This window comes from Rhinopithecus roxellana, chromosome 11, assembly GCF_007565055.1.
Source record: "Rhinopithecus roxellana isolate Shanxi Qingling chromosome 11, ASM756505v1, whole genome shotgun sequence".
Taxonomy (NCBI): Eukaryota; Metazoa; Chordata; class Mammalia; order Primates; family Cercopithecidae; genus Rhinopithecus; species Rhinopithecus roxellana.
This window is the reverse complement of record NC_044559.1, coordinates 63,949,275-63,976,133: the sequence shown is the minus strand read 5'-3', so window position 1 is coordinate 63,976,133 and position 26,859 is coordinate 63,949,275. Positions and strand designations below refer to the sequence as shown.

The 26,859-nt window shown below is 41.3% G+C and overlaps 1 protein-coding gene across 2 annotated transcripts; it reads right to left on the bottom strand.

The window, feature by feature from the left end:
- Positions 1-8,721: 8,721 nt before the first annotated feature.
- IFIT3 (interferon induced protein with tetratricopeptide repeats 3) lies at positions 8,722-20,204 on the bottom strand. Of its 2 annotated transcripts, none has more exons than XM_010379599.2 (2): positions 19,955-20,204; positions 8,722-10,724 (listed from the first exon to the last, which is right to left on the bottom strand). In XM_010379599.2, exons 1-2 carry the CDS (start codon positions 19,957-19,959, stop codon positions 9,266-9,268), a joined length of 1,464 nt encoding a protein of 487 aa, XP_010377901.1. In that variant the 5' UTR covers positions 19,960-20,204; the 3' UTR covers positions 8,722-9,265. The 2 variants fall into 2 exon arrangements, with proteins under 2 accessions (XP_010377901.1, XP_010377900.1); XM_010379598.2 differs by having other exon boundaries at positions 19,907-20,112.
- Between the last annotated feature and the right edge of the window lie 6,655 nt (positions 20,205-26,859).

The window sequence follows — 26,859 nt, the reverse complement described above, 5'->3', positions numbered from 1 at the left end:
TTTATAATTCCCGTTGAAAGCTGTAAGTTGGAGGAGGACACATCACAGGGAGTGTGACCCCTCCACCCACTCCTGACAGATTGGATTCTTCCCATCTTGAGACTATCTCATTGCTGTTGACTTGCTGTTTTCAACTTTCCCAATTAGTTTCAATCTATGAAAATAGACTGACAGGCTGAATCTGCATCCCTCACCTTTGTTCTAACACATACACATGTTAATAAGGTAGGGGAAGGACACATTTTCCACTATACCTTTTGAGGGCTTGATAATTGAATCTATGAAATAAACTGAAAAGTGGCAGATTAACAGGACAAAAGGTATACAAACTCATCATGTGCATGGGGCATGATATGAAAGGAAAGTTAACTCCCAAACCCAGTGAGATCTAGAAGTTATGTACCCTCTTCTTAAAGGAGAGGGGAGGGGAGATGTAGGCAACTTAGCGGGAGTAAATTGTTTTGGTGAAAAATGAATGAGCCCTCAGAAGAATATGTGACAGCCTGTGACAAAGTCTGTCTGGACACGGGGTCAGCCTCCAGTGTCCTCTCTAGTGATCCGAATTTAATCTTCCCTGGTTGATAAGATTCCCTGGGAAGGGATTCATGACATCTGAGTTCCTTTTGGAGGGTCTATCTTTATGCAGATAAAGGGAGCTCAGAGAAAGTCCTGTCTTGCATTTGCTGTTTCTCAAGCACCTTCAGTTTTAAGTCCAAAGTGGTATATTTTGGGATGGCATTTCCTGACCTTCAGAAGTTTGATTATTAAATGCAATTGACCCCAGAAAAGGATTATTAATTTCTAGGCTCACTGTATAATTTGGATGAAAGACGTGGAGGTCTATGCTAGCCAATTTTTTAAGTTTTTGAAAATTCAGGATTTCATTCTGGACATAAGACGGAGCAGGGACTCCTTCTTAGTGGCCTGCCAGGACCCCCACGCAAGCATGGAAATAAAGGAAAATCTCAAGTTCCTTCAAGGGAAATTCCAGGCACTAACTGGCCCTAAGAAGTAAGTTTGCAAGCTGATAAGCAAGAAGGTATTAATAGCTTAAAACAATAGCCAAGGAAGTTAGAGTCAGGTGATGTTTGGTTCTCTATAGAAACTAAAAATAGGGTCTTCAGTGTGAGTTGCATGATTCTCCTTGTGTGGCAACCTGCAAACAAATGCCCTCCTTTCTCTTGTTGCAAAATCCCAGTGTGGGTGTTTAGCTTTGCTGGGCTGGGCAAGTGGACCCCAGTTTGGTTCAGTAACAGACAATATGAGCATGATATCTCTTTATGCTTAAATTGCATGCAAATGTTTTTTGGTGAAAGTCCTTTTGTCCTTTTTGTATACACTTTTTCCAGTTGAAAGATCTGCGTGAGAATGAGATATGATTTTTTAAAATATGATATGATTGCTGAATAGGACCTCTGACTTTTTCATAGCAATGAAAAAAATAGAAACTCAGACCCCCAGGGAGGCTTAAAGGAGAGGAAGTCATTAACAATCTTTTTGTTTTTCAGAACTGTTCCTGGAAGCTTTCCCTTCTGTCTGACAGAAATCTTTCCACGCTGTCTTTCCAAACTCCTACTTAATGCTTTGAATTCAGACTGCTGAATCTCTGAGCACACCAGACAACACTGGGGGTGGAGGTGGGGATCCACTCCGGAACTTCCCATCCAGAAAAACTCAGGTGTCATCCTCACTCCTGTGTTTGGAACTGATAGCTTGAAGGCAGTTCCTCTGAAACCAAGGACTTCAGTGAATTTTTTGGACTGGAATGGAAACCTTATGGTGGTAGGCCCCACCTTGGAAGGCCGCATGGAAGGCCACTTGGTGGGGGTTGTTAACCTGTACTGCCTAAGGCATGTCCTGCTTGGGCTGCCGTGCATGTCCTCTGGGATTGTGCTTTGTGACTGTGTGTACCTGATTATCATGACACTGTCTCAGCCCAGGAAGGTGTTCAGGTCCACTTTACTTTCCTGGCCTGAGTTGTGATGTGCTACCAGGTAAAAATTTAATATAGACATGTACAGAGGAAGCTACCTGGACTTCTAAGATAGACCTTTATAATTAATCAGGTTTGTTTAAGCTGGCTAAATTCAGGATCCTTAAAAGAGGATAAACTGAGTGTATTGGAAAAAACTGGGATCAATACTGACAGAGATCCCACAAATAATACTTTTACTATATTTTGCCTTGCTAAGGACTAAGGGGATGGACCATGCAGAGGTAGCAGGGCAAGTCTGAGGCTGCTATCTTTAGAAAGACTTGCTTGAAAGGCTGGCCCTTGGCTAACATCAGGTGGCTTACTATGCTAAGACTGTTTATGCAAATGATGGAGTTTATGCTAACACTTGCTTTCCTTCTCGAAGCCTGGAATTTTGTTACATGCTAGGCAGAGGTTGTGTACGTGATCAGTCCCCCGTAAAACCCTTGGGCACACAGTCTAACTGGCTTCACATGTGTTGTCACAATTTGATGCTGGAGGAATTAAACACAACTTGATGACTCTACCAGCACTCTTAGAAACCTATACCTGATTGTCTTTGAACTTGGCCCCATATACTTTTTGTCTGTGCTAATTTTGCTCTGTATACTTTCGTTATAATAAGTCTTAGCTGTGAGTATGACCATATGTTGAATCCTGCTCATCTTTCTGGTGAATCATCAAATCTAGGGGTAGTCTTGGAGACCCTGATGTCAACTTCCTGGAATTCTCATTAGAAAAAAAAAACAAAGCAGCAGGCTATTAGAAGATAACAGCTACCTCTGATTACACCAAAGGAGAGAAAAGACAGGCTAAGGTTGACTGAGTGTGACTCTTTCTCCAACCTACGCAATTTCCTATGAGGATTTCCCTTTGTAAGACTTTCCTTCCATACAATAGCTGCCCCCAGATTCCTCAACCATCCTGCACGTGGTTGGGGATGTTGCATAATTCTTGGGCATACCTAGGACAACTGTCCATCCCCTGGTGGATCTTGGTTCAGGATTTTGTTGCCAGTATGTTCCACAGAAATCAGAAGAAAAGAGGTGCAGGGTCATAAAAAACTCTTCTGTTTATTACATCAGACTGGAGTCAATGTCTTTTCCTTTATAATTGTGAGGCAGCTCAGGAGGGTTGCGTAATGATATTTGTCAGGGAATCAAGGGAAGGGAATATTCTAACAGGAACCACCCTGACCTTTATGCTTTATGAGATATTCATATAAGGGGACACTGGCAAAGAGAAAATGATTTTATTCATCAAACTCTGGCTAAGCAGAGCTTGTGTTGCAAGGTGAATTATGACATTGTGAACAAAGGTCATTTTGGGGAAGATCCCAGGTTGGATGTTGAACTAGAAAAAAAATATTAGTGGTACAATTGGTAAAATTTGAACAAGACTTGTAGATTAGTTGATTATATATTGTCAATGTTAGTTTCCTGTCTAAAAGATTATTCTATGGTTATGTAAGGTGTTTTTGATGGGAAGCTGCATAAAGGGTATATGGGAACTCTGGGCACCATTTTTACAACTTTAAGTCTAAAATCATTTCAAATAAAAAGGGATAAAAAGTTAAATTCTAGGCTGACAATTATTTTCTCTTGGCTTTTGAAACTGTTTCCCACTGTGTTTTGGTTGCCATTGAGAAGTCCGAGCTTAACCTAATACCAATTCCTTCACAGATATTTCTTTTGTTTTTTGTGGTTTTAAAAATCTTTCTGCCTCAAAGGCACTTAAAAGGTACTACTATGTTTTTAGATGATATCTGCTGGGGTGATCTTTTTGGAATTCGTGTATTTGAGGATTAGCATTTTTCATTAATTTCGAAAATTTCGGTCATTGTCTCTTCAACTATTGCCTTTCCTCCATTCTCTTTTATTTCGCCTTCTGCAACTCTGATCACATGCTTTTTAACTTCCTCATTTTGTTCTCCACATCCCTGAATATCTCTGTCGATTTTCCATCTCATTGTTTTTCTGTGCTGCATTCTGAGTAGTTTCTTCAAATCTGTCTTCTAAATCAATAAATGTTTTTCAGCTATGTATAAACTACTTTTCAACAAATCCTTTGAGTTTTTAATTTCTATTATGTTAGTTTTTTTATTTCCAATTTTGTTTGGTTCTTCTGCAAATATGCCTAATCAAATTTAATACACTATTGTTTCTTTCTTTCTTTCTTTTTTTTTGAGACAGAGTCTCGACCTGTCACCCAGGCTGGAGTGCAGTGGCGTGATCTCAGCTCACTGCAACTTCTGTCTTCTGTGTTCAAGAGACTCTCCTGCCTCAGCCTCCCGAGTAGCTGGGATTACAGGCACCCATCACCATACCTGGCTAATTTTGTATTTTTAGTGGAGACGGGTTTTCACCATGTTGGCCAGGCTGGTCTTGAACTCCTGACCTTGGGCAATCTGCTCCCCTTGGCTTCCCAAAGTGCTGGGATTACAGGCATGAGCCACTGTGCCTGGCCTGTTCCTTTGTTAAAACTTAATTTTTTCTTTCTTTATCTTGAAATTTACTAAATATATTAATACATTCTTTTTTTTTTGTTTTTTGAAATAGAGTTACTCTGTTGCCCAGGCTGGAGTGCAGTGGTGTGATCTCAGCTCGCTGCAACCTCCACCTCCTAAGTTTAAGACATTCTCCTGCCTTAGCCTCCCAAGTGACTGGGATTACCGATGCATGCCACCACGCCTGGCTAATTTTTGTATTTTTAGTAGAAACCGGGTTCCACCATCTGGCCAGGCTGGTCTGTAACTCCTGACCTCAGTGGTACACCTGCCTCGGCCTCCCAAAATACATTCTAAATACATTCTTTTATATTCTATATTCAATTACAATATCTGTAGTTTTGTTGCTCTGGCTTACAGTTTACTATCTGGTAACTTTTGCACATTGTGGCTTATTTATTTGTGTGTATTCTTTGATTTTGTGTTATGACCTAATATTCCTTGGAACTTTATCAAACTTGGAAATTCTTTGGGAGCTATGTAAAAAGTATTTCCTTTTGAGAGGTGTTTTTATTTGCTTTTTTAGGTGCATGGGAGCATTACCAAGCCAGAATTGCTTAAAATGAAATTTTCTACTTGAGTGTTTCTTTTTTTTAATTTTTTTTGCCATGTAGTGAGAATTTGAGCCCGAAACAATCATGCTTCTCCGCTTAAGATTAGAAATTATCAACGACTTTTTTCCTCCCTGCTTTCCTTAGGGCCAAAGCCAAAAATAGGCATGTGTAGCCCCATCATTTAGGTCTGCAAGGAGTTTGTTCTCCAGTTTAACCACTGAATGGGTCCTGATTTTATGTGAGTTCTATGATACAATGTACCACGTGCAGGCCCCAGACTTTGTCTTCCATCTCCTTCATAATGTAAGGTAGGCCACCAGAAAGTGATTTAGATCACCAACACAAATGAACACATGCTTATTCTGGTGAATTTTCACTTTCCTGACATTTCTGGACTTCAGGGAATTCCTTACTCTCTTTTAAATGCAGTTATGCATTTAAAAAATATGTTTTGCAGATTATATAGCATTTTTCATTGTGATACACAGGCTTTTTGTTCTGTGTGTATCTGGTCTACCATAATGCTTGTAAGGAAACACATTTAATCTTCTGTGAGGTATAATTTATTATTTCCAGGTTTTCTATAGGAATATCTTAGGGTCACAGAGTTTAAGTGATTTTTCCCAACACTGTAGAGATACTAAGTGGTGGAGATGAGGTTGAAATAGGTCTAAACCCAAAGCCAAGACACTTTAAAAAGATTAATAAAATTTGTCAAATGATACTTGGACTAACTCCAGCCTGAATTAAGCTAGAAATTGATATAAGTTCTTTAATTCAGTTAGGAAGATCCCAAATCAGAAACAAATTATAATAAAAATTGAGATCAGGAAGTTTCCTGAGTGTAGCTCCTCATATCACTGTCCCACACATAAGTACTGCCCTATACGGCAATCGGGAAGCCCCAGGAATGCTTGCTAGGGTCAGGCCCTGCTCCTCTAAGTTAGTTAAAAACTCCCTCCCTCAGTGACTGCTCTCATACTTCTTCATTGTAGCTCTCAGAACATGATACCCGAAGTATAGTGCCTTGGTGTGCTGAGTACTTTGAACTGAAAGACATTGGAAGGGCCTCCGAAGAAAGATCTCTTTGACCTCCTCCTGCCCTCCTGTCTTTCATGCTTCTTTCTCCCCTGGAGTGAACCATGGAAACTAGAATTCCTCTTCCGCAAGACAGATCATAGAAACTAGAAGCCCTTTCCCCAAAGCAAGCCATAAAACTTAGGAAGGTCACTCTCTCCCTTCTCCCTTCTCATTTGAAGACCCTTATTCCAGAGGAATCCTGCTCCATACTTGCAAAGAAGAAATGCTACACAGAGAGTGCAAGAAGAATTTGAACACACTCCCTCCTTCACCCCCAGTCTATAACCGTAAGGTCATACTCTTGTCCAAACACATATCTACACAGCTGCCCTTAGGTTCTTCATGGAACCTAAGCACAAAAACAGTTTTCCCTGGATCTTTGGGTCTTCACTTCTGAAGGCTCTCATATCACATAAAACTTTGATTAAGTAAATTTGTTTCGCTTTTCTCTTGTTAACTTGTCTTTTGTTATAGGAGTGTCAGCCATGACTCTTACAATGAGTGAGGAGAGGTATTACCTCCTTTACCCCTACATGCTCGTGGAGGTGATCATCACAGTTTGCAATTTTTCCACCTTCCATCCCTGCTTCTGTGTATTTTGATAAATTTTTGCAGGTCAGTAGACTTCCCATGGCAGAATACTTCCTGCTTCTCACCAACCCTTGAGCCAATCCAAGGAAAACAAAAGAACATCATAGTGTTTTGTCATATGACAAGATTACAAAAGCAGCATCCAGTGGCAGAATGCCTGACTGCTCCTGGACACAGCCAATAGCTGACTTCAGTGCTCCCCATCCCTGCTTGCCAGTGATTAGTCTAAATTGTTATCACAAGCCCAGTCTGACCAATGAGTGTGAGTGAGGAGCCATTTTGATTGTCAGCTCCTGATTCTGCAGAAAACATGAAACTGAGCTGTACAAAGATGCTGATGAGGGACTGCAGCATGCAATTCACTTCGCCAGCAGTCACTAAGGTCTGATCTCTTTTCTAACCACACCTGGAAGATGGGATGCTGGACCCAGGGTATGCATAGAAAATGGGAGTCATTAGGAAAGCAGCTTTGCTTGCTTTAACCCAGGAATTGTATTTCCAGCATGCTGTTTCCTTTTAGACAATTGCCCTAAATCTTCTCTTGTTTAAGGAGCAGGAGGATGGGGGAGGTTATTTCTGCTCTCAGCAAGTCTTAGAACCAGGGTCTCTTTGTTTGTAAGGAAGCAAGTAGGTCCCTGGACCTGAGCTGGGATATGATTTGTGATCTGCCAGGCAAGAGTTAAGAGTGGAAGTTGTGCTCTCTGCCCATCTTATAATATCTTAAGGGTGATCATCTGTGGTATTCTTGAGTGATATATCCCATTCCATCTAGCATTTCATGAGAATTACTGTATAAATGATGACAGGCAGAGGACACTTGACATGGGAATGCTGGACCTACTGGATGTTTATTCATTAGCTGCAGTCACTGCACATTAGCCTTTTTTAATAAAAAGTAAAAATTTAGTTGACATGTAAAAATTGTACATATTTATGGTGTACAGCATGTTTTAGTATCTGAATACATTGTGGAATGGTTAAATCAAATTATTTAGCATATGCATTACCTCAGCTACTTACCTTTCTTTTTATAGTGAGAACACAAAATCTACTCTCTCAGCAATTTTCAAATATGCAACATATCATTATTAACTATAGTCACCATGATGTACTATGTTAGCCTCTTAATATGGTATAATGCTTTGGCAAAACTCAAAATCCCTAGCAGGTCTGGATCTTTGAGTTTGGAAATGGTCCAAGGTGCATATACTATGTCTGTGAATACCAGAGGCCAACTGTTTGTGGGTTCCTGGTGTAGGGTCTAAATTCTAAATTCAGAGAGATGAACTCCTTTAGGGCCACAGTCTTTCTGCCACTTATGAACCTACAAGCAAGTTTCCGGATGTTAAATCATCTAGGGAATCATTTCATAATTTATTTCAAATATTACATTAATTCCTAGGGGATAAGGAATTTAAAAGGAAAGTGTTCAAATTATCATCTTACACATTTATATAGTTTTACCTTTCTGTGTACACCCTTGTCACTAGATATCACATTCATGAGTGAATTAAAAATGAACTGCAGATGAAAATCTTAAAAGTCCAGGGAGACTATTCCCCATGTGTTTAAGAGACCCTTGCTGTACAGGTCTGACTTCAACCTGAAGAAAATGGAGCTCACCATGTCAGACTCTGGCAGTTTGAAAGGGACTGCTGTAGACCTGGATGGATCTCTGCCCTTTTGGCCAGCCTCACACTGGTGTCCCTCACACTCTGTCAGGGAGGCATTTGCTCAGGTATTCCTGGGCTCACAGCAACCCTGTCAACAGCAGCAGCTGCTAACTGGGCACGGGGCTTAGCTGGGGCTCCTAGGCTGGAAAGAGAATCATAGTTCCTACAATGTAAGGATAAGCTGGCTGCAGGGGGAGGGTGTTCATTCTGAGGGAGGGGCTCAAATGGACATGTCGAGAATTGTACAGTGTGGTTTAGCAATTACCCACTGTTCCTAATAGGAGAAACTTTGGGAATTAATGTTACTGTCATAGTCCCATACACAAACCACACAATTACTTCTATTCTAACAGAGTTGAAATGTATGGATTTATTGTAGCATTACTATCAAGAATACACACTGATTACAGTATTGCTATCAAGAATACACATACATGCAAGGCTGAAGCCATAAGTGAGACGAGAGATACTCCAGGGTTAGTCAAAAGTTAATCTTTGAGGTCCAGAAGGCTGGATGAAAATGAGATGAGACTGCAAATTTTGTTGTTAGGCAGTCACCAATTATGACCCTTGGCAGGAAGGGCTGGCATGACGGTTATATGGTGAACTGAATGAAAACTCAGAACTAATCAGCAACATGTGGGCCTGAAGCATTTATTGCTACCAGTGATTAGTTGTAAGACCTTCTGACTACATAACTTTAATGAACTATAATGAGCATGCGAAACAATTCTTTAAAAATTTACCTTAAAGCAACATGCAAAACTTCCCTGCTCAGCAACCCCAAGCTGGGGCCCCCTGTCTTCCTATCTTCCTATCTTCCTACCCTTCATAACCACTATTGCAGGCTTCTGATGCTCTGTCTTCCTCCTCTGTCTCAATTCAGTTACTCTGAGTTAGAGACGAGCTCTCTGGGATTGGAGCTGACTGCGTCCTGGCCCATTTCCTCACTGCCATCCTCAAGCTCAGATGCTGACAGGAAAAAACTGCCTATGCCTGAAGGGGCATTCCTTAGCAGGCGGCCCAGTTCCTTCTCATAACATTTGGCTGCTTGCAGCAGATCTCCATTCTGCTTATGAATTAATCCTTGACGATACCAATAATTCGGTGCATTTTGTGGAAGCAGATTTTCAGATACATTCTGTGGTTGGTCTTTGATCTCTTCCTTCTCAGTTGATTTTTTGCTTATGGACAAACCCTCTAAACCATGTTGGACAGCAGTGTCTTCAGACTTCCCGTTATATTTCTGAAGGTTGCAATAGTGCTGATGGGATTGTCGCTTCTCAGCATCAGGGTCCTCCTTATTGAATGGCGTCTGATAACATTCTGCCTCCAGGAACTCAGCAAGATCGGAGTACGCATCCAGAAGATTCAGTCCCTTCTCAAGAGCTTTATTCGAATAGTCCATAGCATATTGCTTTAGTGCTTCAATCTTCTCTTTATTTCCACTAGCTTCAGATTCTCCTGTATTCTGCATTTGTCTTACTTTTGCCTTGTAGCAGCACCCAATCTGGTGATAGAGGTAGCCATTGTTTGGTGTGGATTCCAATGCCCGTTGGAACAGTTCAATAGCTTTGTCTAGGTCACCTTTTCTTCTGTAAAATTTGGCTGCACTGCGGAGGACATCTGTTTGGCAAGGAGCCTTTTCCAAGGCTTCTTCAACCAACTGCTCTCCTTCAGCTTCTTTATTCATCTTCTGCAGTTTGAGGCCCAAGAGAACCTTGACATACTGGTTATCAGGACTCAGCTCAATGGCCTGTTTCAAAACATCAGTAGAGAACTGTTTCTCTGGGTTATTATCCAGATGGTACATCGCAATTGCCAGTCCAGAGGAGAATTCTGGGTTGTTAGGTTTTTCTTCCAGAGCCTTCTCAAAACACACCTTCGCCCTTTCATTTCTTCCACACTTCAGTTGTGTCCACCCTTCCTCACAGTCAAGTTCAGGATACTCAATACTGTATGGATTTGAAAATTTCTTGCAGGTTTGTTTTACCTTGTCTACATAAATCTGAGCATCTGAGAGTCTGCCCAAGTGATAGTAGACCCAGGCGTAGTTTCCCCAAGTGACTAGACTTCTGATTTCTGCTTGGTCAGCATGTTCTTGCTGGATTAACTCTTCAGCTTGCCGTAAGCATTCCAGGGCTGCCTCGTTTTTACCATCTAGGTGTTTTATGTAGGCCAACAAGTTGTACATTGTAGCTTTGAACTCAGTATTTAAAAATTCAATCTGGTTACACACTCTGTCTTCCAGATCCCTTGAGACACTTTCTTTCTTGAATAAGTTCCAGGTGAAATGGCATTTCAGTTGTGGAAGGATTTGCTCCAGGGAATTCTTGGTGACCTCACTGTGGAGAAAATAAACATGGTCACTCTGATGTATACTGCCAAGCACTGCACCCTTTGATCATTAATTTTATATGTCAATTGAACTGGGCCACAGGATGCCCAGATATTTGGTCCAACATTATTTCTAGGTGTGTATGTGAGGTTGTTTCTGGAAGACGTGAACCTGTGAATTGGTTGACTGAGTAGAGCAGATTGCTCTCCCCAGCATGGGTGGGCGTCTCCATTCTGTTGAGGGCGTTAATAGAACAAAAAGGCAGAGGAAGGGAGAAATCTCCCTCTGCCCGACTGCTTGAGTGTTGCGGGAAGTCAGGAACTCCGAACAGAGGGACCAGCGGAAGCCGCTGCAGAAGAACATAGATTGTGAAGATTTCATGGACATTTATTAGTTCCCCAAATTAATACTTTTATAATTTCTTACACCTGTCTTTGCTGTAATCTCTGAACATAAATTGCAAAGATTTCATGGACACTTATCACTTCCCCAATGAATATCCTTGTGATTTCCTATACCTGTCTTTACTTATCTCTTAATCTCGTCATCTTCTTTGTAAGCTGAGGAGGATGAATGTCGCCTCAGGACCCTGTAATTGTGTCAACTGCACAAATTGTTTGTAGAGCATGTGTGTTTGAATATGAAATCTGGACATCTTTAAAAAAGAACAGGATAACAGCGATGTTCAGGGAACAAGAGAGGTAACTTTGAACTGGCCGCCGGTGATCGGGACGAAACAGAGCTATATTCCTCCTCTTTCATAAGCAAATAGGAGAAATATCGCTGAATTCTTTTTCTCAACAAGGAACATCCCCGAGAAAGAGAATGTGCCCTGAAGGTAGGCCTATAGACGACCCCTTTTTAAGGCATCCCGTCTTTTATGGTTGAAGCTGATGGGATGAAATAAGCCCCGGTCTCCTAGAATGGGAAAATTCCTACCTAATAAATTGTGGTCAGACAGGTTACCAGCTCTCAAACCCTGTTTCCTGATAAGATGTTATCAATGACAATGCGTGCGCGAAACTTCATTAGCAATTCTAATTTCACCTCATCCGGTGGTCCTGTGATCTTGCCCTGCCTCCATTTGCTTTGTGATACTTTATTACCTTGTGAAATATATGATCTCTGTGACCCACACCCTATTCGTGCACTCCCTCCCCTTTGGAAAATCGCTAATAAAAACTTGCTGGTTTTACGGCTCAGGGAACATCACCGATCTTGCCGACATGTGATGTCTACCCTGGACACCCAGCTTTAAATTTCTCTCTCTTGTGCTCTTTCCTTTTATTTCTCAACCCAGCCGAGACACTTAGGAAATAGAAAAGAACCCATGTTAAACATCGGGAGCAGGTTCTCCCGATACTTGAGCTAGGACATTGGTCTTTTTCTGCCCTTGGACTAGAACTTTCACCATTGGCTTCCCTGGTTCTCAGGCTTTTAGGCTTGGACTGGGACTACACCATCAACTGTCCTTGGCCTCCAGCTTGCAGACAACAGATTATGGGACTTACCAGTTTCCATAATCAGGTGAACCAATTCTTCATAATAAATCTCTTTATATATAGATGTTCCTTGACTTATGATGGGGTTACATCCCGATAAACTCATCATAAATTGAAAACATTGTAAATAAAAAGAGGCATTTCCTTCTTTCCTCCCTTCCTTCCTTTTCTTGTAGAGACAGGGTCTCACTATATTGCCCAGAGTGGTCTCAAACTCCTGGTCTCAAGCAATCCTTCTGCCTTGACATCCCAAAGTGTTGGGATTACAGGTGTGAGCCACCACACCTGGCCCTAGGGGTTTTCAATTTGGCTTCACCTGGGGATTCTAACTACCCTGTATGAAGGACTACAAGTCAAAAGTCAAGTTAGCAATTATTTAAAAAATGAATACCAAGAGTAAGTTATAACGATGATAATTGAACAACCCTGCTTATATCTGTTATGCCACTAAATCATAATAAAGTCATTGAAACATGAGTTAACTTTGCAGATGGGTGAATTAGGAAGGTTAGAAGGAGAAAGGACAGAAAGGGTGAGTCTCAGATCAATAGAATATATCTGCAGATTTGTAGGTACATATAGGTGCCTGAAAATAATAGCTGAATACTCTAGTGATTAATAGAGAGTATACAGTGGACCTGCAGAATGACAAGTGACATTGGTTGTGTTTGCTTCAACGAAACCAGAAACAACCTTGCAAGTCTGATGACACTCTCTCTCTCTTTTTTTTTTTTTGGAGGGCAGAGGGCTTTGACATATCAATGCACCAGGGATCTTACCAAACTAAATTTTAAGCACTTATAGCTCAAGATTCTCCCTCTAAGATGAAACATATTTCCACCTTGTCATGTATCAGCTTCAGAAGGTATCAATTGCTCAAGAAAGTGTTGGACAAGCAGAAAAGCACACTGAACATTTCTGGACTTGTGAAAGAGCTCTGAATATGGATCTCTCGGGGATATTCCATCCCCACCAATGCTTTACCAATGCCAGAGCTGGCCAGGCTGAGACACTTAATGATAACATGGAGCAATTTATTCAGGAAGATAGTCAACCACTCATATGGCTTTATGATTATAAAACCCACTGAAAATTGGAATTCAGGTCCCTTGATTCTCTTGATTTTTCCTAAGCCTTACTCCCTAAAGTTTCCAATTTGATGAGGTATTTGATACCTGCTCTCTCCTTGAAGTAAAATTTGGAGCAAAATATATTGGACTGGAAGGCCTAAGACCTTGATGATAAGAAACATGAAGCCCAGAGCCAGAGGTCAGGAGGTTTGCATTCTAATACTATTGCCCTCTTAAAACAAATACTCCAATTGCCAAGGTTTCCTCACTTAATAATTTCTCATATGCGTTTTTGAAAGTTATTCTGACTACTTCTTATATGTATAAATAAGTTAGTTAATAGTAATTAATGCAGATATTTAAAGAAATACAAGCAGGCAGGTGGGATGATGACTACAGTCACTTGGTAAAGAACAGCTAGGTGGCCGGGCGCGGTGGCTCACACTTGTAATCCCAGCATTTTGGGAGGCTGACGAGGCGGGGTGAGGGGGTGGATCATGAGGTCAGGAGTTCAAGACCAGCCTGGCCAACATGATGAAACCCCGTCTCTACTAAAAATACAAAAATTAGCCGGGCGTGGTGGCGGGCGCCTGTAATCCCAGTTACTCAGGAAGCTGAGGCAGGAAAATTGCTTGAAACCGGAAGGTGGAGGTTGCAGTGAGCCGAGATCGGGCCACTGCACTCCAGCCCCGGGGAAAGAGCAAAACTCCGTCTCAAAAAAAAGAAAAAAGAATAGCTAAGTTCAGATGAAATGTGGGGAGAAAAATGCCAGTCCTACCTGGATGGTCTGCATCTAGTAGAAGACCTTAGGGAGATAGGATTCCCTTGGGTGCAGAAAGAGATTTCCCATGACCTCGGATTGCAGAAAAAGCAGTTAAAGTTAGCGCTGCTAGTCCTCAGGAAATCCCCAGAATCAACATAGTTACAGTCTCTCACCTAACCCAGATCGTGATCGCCTGTCTTGCTCACAGACTCCAGGGTAGATACCACATCTCCTTCCCAGTCAAAGCCATTACTAGAGTAGAATCTTGAAATTTTCAGAAAGTGGCCATCTTGAAGTGGTAAGAGTGGGGATTTCCTCACTCTTGTCTGCACATGTGCAGCGTGTCCTGCACATGTACTGGTTATGCTCCAACTGACTACCTGAAGGAACTCCGGTAGACCTATGCTCAGTTGGTTGGTCAGAACAGGCCCAATCCAAGGAGTCCCTCACTTTAGAAAGCAAGTGAAGGAACTCTCCAGAGCTGGGCTTCTCAAACTTTAATGTACTTATGGACGCAAACACCTGTGATCTGTTTAAAATGCAGATCTGGATTCAGATAAGCTGGGATGTTGCCTTTCTTAGAACTTCCCAGGGGATCTCAGATTCAGACCACACTGTGAGCAGCAAGGCTCTGGGAAGACTTCCCTTTTTGGCAGTGATTTCCAATCGCCAGTTTCCCATACTTAAAATACCCCTTAAACAGGCAAGCTTTGCTTCATTTTTATTTTATTTTTGTTTTTTTGTAGGTCTCACTTAGTTGCCAAGACTGGTCTCGAGCTCCTGGTCTCAAACAATCCTCCTGTCTCAGCCTCCCAAAGTGCCGGGATTACAGGCTTAGCTACTGTGCCCAGGCACAAGCTTTGCTTTATTTCAACCTTCTTCCCACCCCTCCCCACTCCTGCCTCTTGGGGTTTCCTCCTTCACATTTACACACATACAATGCAGGAAGCCTTGTATGCATTTAAGGAAGAGAGGATTTGGAGATGGACATTTCTTCTATAAGCCATTCAGTGTGCCTATGAAGTACTTGTGGTCCTCTTTAAATATGTGTTTGTTTCTGGACCTTATTTCTGTTTTAGTCAATCAGGATTTCAGGATGCAGTACCTAGAAATTTGCATTCTATCATAAGACTCAGGTTGATATGATTCATGCCACTCACAGACCACAGTTTGAGAGACTGCAAGCAACACTTTCTCCCTGTTCGTTGATCACATGGGAGGTTTAGCAGGTCACTAGACCTCCTAGAGGACAACTCAGGTAGACATATCCCCCAATTATGAAAAAGTGCATTTCAAGGTAAAAGTGACCTCAACATAAATTGGAATTTTGCAGTGCTGAATTAATCATTGACACATTTGCTGAGAAGCAAGCATAGTTTTAAAATAATCACAATCACAACAAAACCCACAAACCTCTGACTTAGGCTTTCTAAATATAAGAAACAAAAGATGAACCTGGACCTCCAGTAACTTCCTTCCAGGCCCCAGCTTTCACTGACCCGATTTTGCCTGAAAGGATATGAGCATGAGCTCTCTAGGATCTCTCAATATGCCTCGTCCCTTCCCAGCTCCCAGCTCCCATTTCCCTGAGTCCTTTGGCTGCCTGACTCTATACATCACAAAAAGCTACAGAAATAAAAATGCACAAATGGGTAAGGCAGATTTATGCTTGAATTAGATAAATGCATATTTCATCCCTAAGCAAACACTGAAATAGCATAAGTCAGGAAGTTGTAAGTAAGAAATTCTGTTTCCTATCAGAGAAGCAGGGACTATTTACCTCATGATGGCTGTTTCCCTGCAGTTCTGAAAAGCTGGGGTCCCAGTTGATTTTATTTTTAGCTTATTGATTCCAAGCAAATGCTGAAGAGGTTTCTAAACAGGCTGCTATTAGGTCTGTGCTTTTATGAAAGGCGAAAGGAAAGTGAAACTGATGTAACCCTATCAAGATCCCTCTTGAAGGGAAACTGAAACAGAATCTGTGAAAACTGAGCGGACTCGTGCCAGGAATAGGTTCCAGACAGATTTGGAAAACTGTGGTTTGAAAGTTGTAAAAATGCACTGTAAAAAGAAAATAAAATTTTAAAAGCTTCCAGATGTATTATGTGGCAAAGTTAAGCCCTGAAACTGACTCACGTAATGTGACTGTTTTTTTTTTTTACCTCAGGTGCATGACTGTTGCTCCCTGACCTGTGTGGTGAGAGGTTACACATTAACCAGACTCACTAGTCTCACTGCAACTTCTCCCTCTTGGGTTCAAGTGATTCTCCTGCCTCAGCCTCCTGAGTAGCTGGGATTACAGGCGTGCACCACCATGCCTGGAGAATTTTTGTATTTTTAGTAGAGGCAGGGTTTCACCTTGTTGGTCAGGCTGGTCTCGAACTCCTGACCTTGTGACCTGCCCGCCTCAGGCTCCCAAAGTGCTGGGATTATAACTGTGCGCCACCGTGCCCGGCCTCAGACAACCTAGTCTTTATTAAAACCTAGACCTCATGTTATGGAAATAAAGACCCTTCTGATTGTTACTTTTTTTTTTTTTTTTTTTGAGACAGGATCTCACTCTGTCATCCAGGCTGGAGTGCAGTAGTACGATCTCAGCTTACTGCAACCTCTGCCTCCCAGGCTCAAGTGATCCTCCCACCTCAGCCTCTCCAGTCGATGAGACTATAGGCACATGCCACCACGCCTGGTTGATTTTTGTATTTTTAGTAGAAATGGGGTCTCACTATGTTGCCCAGGCTGGTCTCCAACTCCTGAGCTCAAGCATCTGCCCACTTCTTCCTCCCAAATTGTTGGACTTATGGGTGTGAGCCACTGTGGCCAGCCATGCTACCTCTTTACAAAAGAATATTAAGCAATTCCCTTGGATTGTAATCAATAGTAGCCAATCAAATTAGTATATCTGTATGTTTCCTCTGTATGGAAAATGTTGGCCAGGCATGGTGGCTCACGCCTGTCATCCCAGCACTTTGGGAGGCCAAGGTGGGTGCATCACTTAAGGTTAGGAGTTCAAGACCAATCTTACCAACATGGCAAAACCCCATCTCTACTAAAATACAAAAAAATTAACCAGGCGTAGTGGCGTGCTCCTATAGTCCCAGCTACTTGGGAGGCTGGGTGGAAGAATCCCTTGAACCCAGGAGTTTGAGGCTGCAGTGAGCCATGACTGGGCCACTGCACTCCAGCCTGGGTGACAGAGTGAGACTCTGTCTCAAAAACAACAACAACAACAGAAACTGTCATTCTGTTCAACACCTCTGTGTTTGCCTATGTAAACAGTCCTCATTTTTCTCTACACTGGAAATGCTGTTCACCATTCTTGGGTGTAGCTCTACTCCTGGGATTGCCGCCCTCAACTTTTTGCTGGAATAAACTCTTTTAACTGGATCCTGAGCCTTCTGGTTATTGTATGTTGACAGTACTGATTATATGGTCTTACTCCCAGAGATTCTGGTGCAGTGAATCTGGTGTGAGCTTAGAAACCTGTGTTTCCATAAGTGCCTTGGAAATTCAGTGGCAGGAGTTCCTGTACCACATTCTGAGAAGTGCTGTCGTAGACATATTTTTAAAAGCAGTTTTCCCCTTTATTTGTGGAGCTGATGTGGTGAATTAAGAAGCATTATCAGACAAGCTTGAGTGAAGGGAAGAAAACCACAGGACACCTGGTTTTCAGTGATCTCTTTGCTTAGTTCTGGGATATTTCTTGAGTCACATCACTGAACCTCATTTCCTTATCCTTAAAACGCCCTGGGATGAATTTCCTTTTTCCCTCCATCCAATTGATAGAAAATTATGCCCTGGGGAGAACCACTTTCACCCTTCTCCGAGATCTGGGTTCAGCTCTTATGGCTTTGGCCACTCTAAGGGGTGGGTAACCATCAAAGACTGGCCCAGTCTTTCCAGATAGGAAGCCCATCCCTGGCCCCCTCTTTAAAGTGAGCGTAGTTGAAAGCATTAAGATCTTTCACCATTTGGCCATTGGGCATAGAGTCAGATGATCAGCATTAGAGTTTGGCGCCTCCATTAATGACTCTGCTCTGACACCTGCTCTCTACCTGATGTCTTGGACAAGTAATTTGCCCTTCTAAGCCCCATTTTGGTCATCTAGAAAATGAGGCTAATAATGGAAATAATAGCTCTTACTTCCTAGGGCTGTTGGAAGGGTGATATGAAGTCATGCATAAAAAGCGTTTAACACAGTGCCCACTAACTACAGATCACAAAGAAATGTTACCACCATGATTGCTGGTATTCATATATTTGTGTTATAATTTTAAGTGAATTTGTGAGTGCGTAAAGGGGGCAACAGAGTTCCTCAGTGGATGGGGCAGAGGAGGATGCCCATCAGCTGGCACGTGCCAGCGAGTTCTCCAGGTGATTTTCCCATTTGGAAATTTTTAGCACTGCTGGAGAGGAGCAGCCCAACCTCTTCCTGTTCCTACAACCTCTGGAAATAGGAGCACCTTGATGTGAACCTGAGTCCAGCATTGTTCAGAGAGCCCCCCTCAGACCTCCTCAGGTCAGTGGCTATAGACACACCTAAAGATAGGACCCTGTAAAACATTCCCTACAAGCTGATTACTAAGATGCTGGGTAGTGCCTGGCTTCTGGTCAACCCCATTAACACAGACACAATTAACATCACTCTTGACCAGGAACTTATTCTACGTAAAGGGATTAGCCTGAGGTATTTGGCAGTGAATTCCTCTTACCCATCTCATCCCCAAACATGACATTGCAGAGCATCTTCAAGTCCTTGGGGCAGAGGGTAGGGAATCCAGTTTTCCTTTTCTGTCCCCCTGAATGGTTGATGGGGTCTTCCCTCCCTGGCAATCACTTCCTCACTCCTTCCCTGGAGATGCTTGGTGGGAAAGGCATCCTTTTCTCTTAGTTCTCCCTGATGTGCTATCCCCTGAAGAACTCTAGGAGGTCAACATATATATTTAAAAATTGATTTAAAAATCAAGTTTACTGAGATTAACTTTATATACAATAAGATGCACCCATTTTCAGTGTATAGTCTGATGAGTTTTGATAAATGTTTATGCTTATGTAGCCACCACCACTACCTCCCTATAGACTATTCCTATGATTCCAAAAGATTCTTTTGGGAGCCTTCCTACTCAATCCCCACCATCTCCAGGCAACCACTGATCTGCTTTCCATCATTAGAGATTAGAACAGTTTTAGATAAGAGATTAGGTCACTACACTTTTGAGGAGAAATTCTTTTCTGCTGCTGACCAGCATTCACTACATCAATAAAAATAAGTGCTAAACTTTGGGTTTGTTTTTACATAAGAATCGACAAAAACACTCATTTGTAAGAATTGTTTCTTGCACTTCCCACCCTAAAGTAATGCAATGTTTCAGGACAAAATTGCCCTTTTCATGAATGGGTTTGCGGTATTGATTATATCTTTCACAATATCTGTTGAAAATAAATTCCTCCTTTTAAAATTACAAGACAAAAGGCCTGTGACTTAATCTTTTCAAGCAAAATGACAATAACAGAAAAGCCCCAAAAGAGTAATTCCCTTAGGTCTACCCTTGAATCAGCAAAGTTTGTGGCTGAGTGAAAAACACTGCTCCTGCCAAGCCTTCCTCTCATCACAGGAAATAGCTGCACACAGGGAGGAAACATGAGCTGATGCATTCCCCACTCTGCCTCCCTCGTATATAGTTCCATAGGGAACAGTTCCAGAAACTTAAGGAGCCTGTGTATACACCAAAAAAAGCCACAGGGAAAAAACCCTCAAACATCTTATAAATGCTCAGACTGATAAAGACATATTGAATCTATAAACATCAGGACAATTCAGGAACGTGCCCGCATAGTAAGAAGCTCAACTTACAATTTGCACTCAGAAACAAGCATGATTCTGCATTCTTATTTCACTGACCTCATGACTGCTCTCTGCGTCTCTGCTGTTCCAAAAAGCTGGTAACCAGGCTGATTTGTTCTTCAGAAGTCTTCCTGTCTGCCTCAAGTAAACACTGAAGGAACTACATAAAGGGGTGGGAGAGTAGGGCACGCATCAGCTGATGTTTTGAGTAACTGCTTTTAGGGGAAGGAAAAGGAAACTGGAAAGTGAAACTACTTTAAAATCGTTAGGAGGAGGAAAATGAAACCTAACAGCTTGAGAACTGCAATGGTTGAGCCAGAGTACATTGTTCAAAACCGTTACTAAAATTTGTTTGAGAGAATGTGGAAGCATTCCTAATGTAAACCAAAAAATTAAATTCTAAGGCCATACTCACCAACCACATGTCTGGACCCCTGCTTTTGGCCAACGGCATTCCAAAGTTAACCTGAAAACTGATGGGAAGGGGAAGCTAGATATGCCTCATTACACCCTTTTTCCTTTTAGAATTACTAATAGAAAACACTCTTTTTTTTTTTTTTTTTTTTTTTTTGAGACAGGGTCTTACTTTGTTGCCCAGGCTGGAATGCAGTGGCATGATCTCAGTTTACTGCAACCTCTGCCTTCTGGGTTCAAGTGATTATTTTGTCTCAGCCTCCCGAGTAGTTGGGATTAGAGGCGCCCACCACCACGCCCAGCTAATTTTTGTATTTTTAGTAGAGATGGTGTTTCACCATGTTGGTCAGGCTGGTCTTGAACTCCTGACCTCAGGTGATCCACCCACCTCGGCCTCCAAAAGTGCTGGGATTACAGGCGTGAGCCACTGCACCCAGCCAGAACACACTCTTTTCAAGTGTTATAAGAAACATTTACAACCTATTCTCTCTGAAGTCTGCTACCTACAGGCTTCATCTGCATACTAAAACCTTGGTCTCCACAACCCAGACATTCCTTTCTATTGATTGTCTATTGAATTTCTACTGAATGTCTCCAGACATTCCTTTCTATTGATAATAACGCTTTCAACCAATCATTGATCAGAAAATCTTTGAATCTGCCTATGACTTGGAAGCTGCCCTGCTTCCCTGTTTCCAATCGTCCCCCCTTTCTGGATCTAGCCAATGTACACCTTACATGTATTGATTGATGCCTTATGTCTCCCTAAAATGTATAAAAACCAAGTTGTAGCCTGGCACTTGTTCTCAGGATCTCCTGAGGGCTGTGTCACAGGCCACAGGTCACTCATATTTGGCTTAGAATAAATCTCTTCAAATGTTTTACAGAGTTTGACTTTTTTCGTTGACATTAGGTATCTGACCATCAGTCTAGGGTGGGGCCCAGGAAACTGCATTTTTTAAGCCAATTCTTATTTAAAAAAATTTTTGTGGCCACACAGAAGGTATCTTTATATTACAAACAATCCAATTATACTCTTTTAGTTATTTTGAAATGTGCAATAAATTATTGTTGACTATAGTCATCCTCTTTTTCTAACAAACACTAGATCTTATTAATTCTATCTAGGTATATTTTTGTACCCATTAAGCATCCCACTTCCCCCACTACTAGTCTTCCCAGCCTGTAGTAATCATCATTCTAATCTCTATCTCCATGTGTTCAATTGTCTTAATATTTTTAGCTTCAACAAACAAGTGAGAATATGTAAAATTTGTCTTTCTGCGCCTGGCTTAATTCACATTATAATGACCTCTAGTTCTATCCATGTTGTTGCAAATGACAGGATCTCATTCTTTTTGTGGCTGAAGAGTACTCCATTGTGTAAATGTACCACATTTTCTTTATCCATTCTTCTGCTGATGGACCTTCAGGTTGCTTCCAAATCTTGGCAATTGTGAATAGTGCTGCAATAAACATGGGAGTGCAGGTATCTCTTTGATGTACTGATTTCCTTTCTTTTTGATATATTCCTGGCAGTGGGATTACTAGATCATATGGTAGTTCTATTTTTAGTTTTTTGAGGAACCTCCAAACTGTTACCCATAGTAGTTATAATAGGTTACATTCACACCAACAGTGTACAAGGGTTTCCTTTTCTCCACATCCTTGCCAGCATTTGTTATTGCCTGTCTTTTGGATATAAGCAATTTTAACAAGGGTAAGATCATATCTCATTGCAGGTTTTTTTTTTTAACTTTTATTTTATGTTCAGGTGTACATGTACAGGTTTGTTATTTAGGTAAATTGCATGTCATGAGGGCTTAGTGTACAGATTATTTAGCCACCCAGGTAATAGGTATAGTATGCGATAGGTAGTTTTTCAGTCCTCTCCCTTCTCCCACGCTTCACCCTCAAGTAGGCCCCAGTGTCTGTTCCCCTCTTTGTGTCCGTAATGTTCAGTTCCCACTTATGAGTGAGAATATGCGGTATTTAGTTTTCTCTTCCTGCGTTAGTTACTTAGGATAATGGCCTCCAGTTCCATTCATGTTACTGCAAAGGACATGATCTTATTCTTTATTTTTTTTTTTTGTGGTTGCATAGTATTCCATGGTGTATATGTACCACATTTTCCTTATCCTGTCTTCTGTTGATGGGCATTTAGGTTGAGTCCATATCTTTGCTATTGTGAATAGTGCTGTGATGGTTGTGCATGTGTCTTTATGGTGGAATGATTTATATACCTTTGGGTATGTACCCAGTAATGGGATTGCTGGGGTGAATGGTACTTCTGTTTTAAGTTCTTTGAGAAATTGCCACATTGCTTTCCATAATGGCTGAACTAATTTACATTCTCACCAGCAGTTTATAAGGGTTCCCTTTTCTCTGTAACCTCACCAGTATCTGTTATTTTTGTTGACTTTTTAATAGTAGTCATTCTGACTGGTATGACATGATATCTCATTGTGGTTTTGATTTTCATTCTTCTAATGATTAGTGATATTGAGTATTTTTTCATATTCTTTTTTTTTTAGGGTATCTGAAGGAAGAAATTTCTTTTCTTTTTTTTATTATTACACTTTAATTTCTTGGGTACTTGTGCATGATGTGCAAGTTTGTTACATAGGCATACATGTGCTGTGTTGGTTCGTATATTTATTGCAGCACTATTCACAATAGCGAAGACTTGGAAGCAACCCAATAGACTGGATAAAGAAAACGTGGCACATATACACCATGGAATACAATGCAGCCATAAAAAAGGATGAGTTGTGTCCTTTGCAGGGACATGGATGAAGCTGGAAACCATCATTCTCAGCAAAATATCACAAGGACAGAAAACCAAACACCACATATTTTTTCATATTCTTGTTGGCTGCATGCATGTCTTCTTTTAAAAAGTGTCTGTTCATGTCCTTTGCCCAATTTTTAATTGAGTTTTTTGCTTTTTTGCTTGTTAATTTGCTTAAGTTTCTTATAGATTCTCAATATTAGACCTTTGGTTATGTATAGTTTGCAGATATTTTCTCCCATTCTGTCAGTTGCCTGTTTACTCTGTTGATAGTTTCTTTTGCTATGCAGAAGCTCTTTAGTTTAATTAGGTCCATTTGTTAATTTTTGGTTTTGTTGCAATTGCTTTTGGTGTCTTCATCATGAAATCTTCACTAGGTTCTATGTCAAGAATCATATTGCCTAGGTTATCTTCCAGGGTTTTAATAGTTTTAGGTTTTACATTTAATCCATCTTGAGTTGATTTCCATATATGATGTAAGGAATGGGTCCAATTTCAATCTTCTGTATATGGCTAGCCAGTTATCTGAGCACCCTTTATTGAATAGGGAGTCATTTTCCCATTGCTTGTCTTTGCCACCTTTGTTGAAGATCAGATGGTTGTAGGTGTGTGCCCTTATGTCTGGGCTCTCTAACTGTTCCATTGGTTTATGTGTCTGTTTTTGTACCAGTACTATGCTATTTTGGTTACTATAGCCTTGTAGTATAGTTCAAAGTCGGGTAACATGATGCCTCCAGCTTTGTTCTTTTTGCTTAGGATTGCTTTGGGTATTTGAGCACTTTTTGTTCTTTAAGAATTTTAAAATAGATTTTTCTAATTCTATGAAGACTGGAATTGGTAGCTTGTTAGGAATAGCATTGAATTTGTAACTTGCTTTGGATAGTATGGCCATTTTAGCAGTATTGATTCTTCCTATCCATGAGCATTTCCATTCGTTTGTGTCATCTCTGATTTCTTTTAAGTATGTTTTGTAATTCTCATTGTAGAGAACTTTCACCTCCTGGGTTAGGTGTATTTCTAGGTATTTTATTCTTTTTGTGGTTATTGTGAATGGATTGCCTTCCTGATTTGGCTCTTGGCTTGGATTTTGTTAGTGTATAGGAATGCTACTCATTTTTGTATGTTGATTTGGTATCCTGGAACTTTGCTGAAGCTGTTTATTAGACCTAGGAGCTTTTCAGTAGAGACATCGGGGTTTTCTAGGTATGCAATCATATTGTCTGCAAATAATGTAGCAGCAAGTGTTGCCTGCCTGGCTACCAGTGGCAAGGGTGGATGCAGTCACCTGTCTTGCTCTCCAGGTACTTCCTGGGAGAACAGGAGGCTATGGCCACTGGCTGAGTTCAGACAGAGAAGTAGGACCACTAGGCTGGAAGCTGGAACCAAGTCCCATCCAGAGAGAGGTTGAGGTGGGGCAATCTTACTGCTCCTGGGCACTGTGACTGCAGCCTCTATTGGGCTGTGGCACTGGTGCTGGTCTTCTTAGGAGCACAAGGCTTGCAGAAGTCTCCTTGGACTAGCGAGTTGCCCTGCAAAATGTCTGGGTGGCTCTCTCCCTCAGTCTAGAAGCATGGTGGTGGGGTCGGGGGGTGGGCAGGGGTTTCAGGGGAATTCTCCCATTTCCAGTCTTGGACAGGCCCCTGTCAAGGGTGTGAATCCCCTAGGGGGTTCTCACTCACTCACCCTTTCCAGTGTTGGAGAAGTTCTCCTGGCTCCATACTGAGCCCAGATAGGCTGGTATCTAGCTTCGCCCATTTCTGCTCTGTGCGATCCCCTTACGCCTTGAAGGATCCCAAATCCCCGACATGATTTCTCAGATGATTGGCCTGAAGGGTCAATGCTCACTAGCCCTTTTGTTTCCTTTCCATGATAGCCTGGCACAGGAGTTGTTTCTAGTCCACCATCTTAACCCCAAGCTCGAAACTGCATTTTTTTTTTTTTTTTATTATATTATACTTTAAGTTCTAGGGTACATGTGCACAACATGCAGGTTTGTTACATATGTACACATGTGCCATCTTGGTGTACTGCATCCATTAACTCGTCATTTACATTACGTATATCTCCTAATGTTATCCCTCCTCCCTCTCCCCACCCCACAACAGGCTCCAGTGTGTGATGTTCCCCATCGTATGTCCAAGTGTTCTCATTGTTCAATTCCCACTTATGAGTGAGAACATGTGGTATTTGGTTTTCTGTCCTTGTGATACTTTGCTGAGAATGATGGTTTCCAGCTGCATCCATGTCCCTACAAAGGACATGAACTCATCCTTTTTTGTGGCTGCATAGTATTCCATGGTGCGTATGTGCCACATTTTCTTAATCCAGTCTATCATTGATGGACGTTTGGGTTAGTTCCAAGTCTTTGCTATTGTGAATAGTGCCATAGTGCCACAATAAACATACATGCGCATGTGTCTTTATAGCAGCATAATTTATAATTCTTTGGGTATATACCCAGTAATGGGATGGCTGGGTCAAATGGTATTTCTAGTTCTAGATCCTTGAGGAATCGCCAAACTGTCTTCCACAATGGTTGAACTAGTTTACAATCCCACCAACAGTGTAAAAGTTTTCTTATTTCTCCACATCCTCTCCAGCACCTGTTGTTTCCTGACTTTTCAGTGATTACCATTCTAACTGGTGTGAGATTGTATCTCATTGTGGTTTGATTTGCATTTCTCTGATGACCAGTGATGATGAGCTTCTTTTCATGTGTCTATTGGCTGTATAAATGTCTTCTTTTGGGAAGTGTCTGTTCATATCCTTTGCCCACTTTTCGATGGGGTTGTTTGATTTTTTTTCTTGTAAATTTGTTTAAGTTCTTTCTAGATTCTGGATATTAGCCTTTTGTCAGATGGGTAGACTGTAAAAATTTTCTCCCATTCTGTAGCTTTCCTGTTCACTCTACAGTACTTTATTTTGCAGTTCAGAGGCTCTTTAATTAGATTATATTTGTCAATTTTGGCTTTTGTTGCCTTTGCTTTTCATGCTTTAGTCATGAAGTCTTTGTCCATGCCTATATCCTGAATGGTATTGCCTAGGTTTTCTTCTAGGGTTCTTATGGTTTTAGGTCTAACATTTAAGTCTTTAATCCATCTTGAATTAATTTTTGTGTGGGGTTTAAGGAAGGGATCCAGTTTCAGCTTTCTACATATGGCTAGCCAGTTTTCCCAGCACCATTTATTAAATAGGGGATCATTTCCCCATTTCTTGTTTTTGTCAGGTTTGTTAAAGATCAGATGGTTGTAGATGTGTGATGTTATTTCTGAGGGCTCTCTTCTGTTCCATTGGTCTATATCTCTGTTTTGGTACCAGTACCATGCTGTTTTGGTTACTGTAGCCTTATAGTATAGTTTGAAGTCAGGTAGCATGATGCCTCCAGCTTTGTTCTTTTGGCTTATGATTGTCTTGGCAATGCAGGCTCTTTTTTAGTTCCATATGAGCTTTAAAGTAGTTTTTTCCAATTCTGTGAAGAAAGTGATTGGTAGCTTGATGGAGATGGCATTGAATCTATAAATTACCTTGGGCAGTATGGTCATTTTCAAGATATTGATTCTTCCTATCCATGAGCATGGAATGTTCTTCCATTTGTTTGTGTCCTCTTTTATTTCACTGAACAGTGGTTTGTAGTTCTCCTTGAAGAGGTCCTTCACATCCCTTGTAAGTTGGATTCCTAGGTATTTTATTCTCTTTGAAGCAATTGTGAATGGGAGTTCACTCATGGTTTGGCTCTCTGTTTATCTGTTATTAGCGC

What these genes read in the sequence shown, in the direction of transcription:
- IFIT3 (XM_010379598.2), bottom strand. Translation starts at nt 19,929, where the DNA reads ATGCTTGTTTCTGAGTGCAAATT. An exon ending in CTTGTTTCTGAGTGCAAATT is followed by an intron (nt 10,725 to 19,906) that starts GTAAGTTGAGCT and finishes TTTTCTCCACAG; the next exon opens with TGAGGTCACCAAGAATTCCC.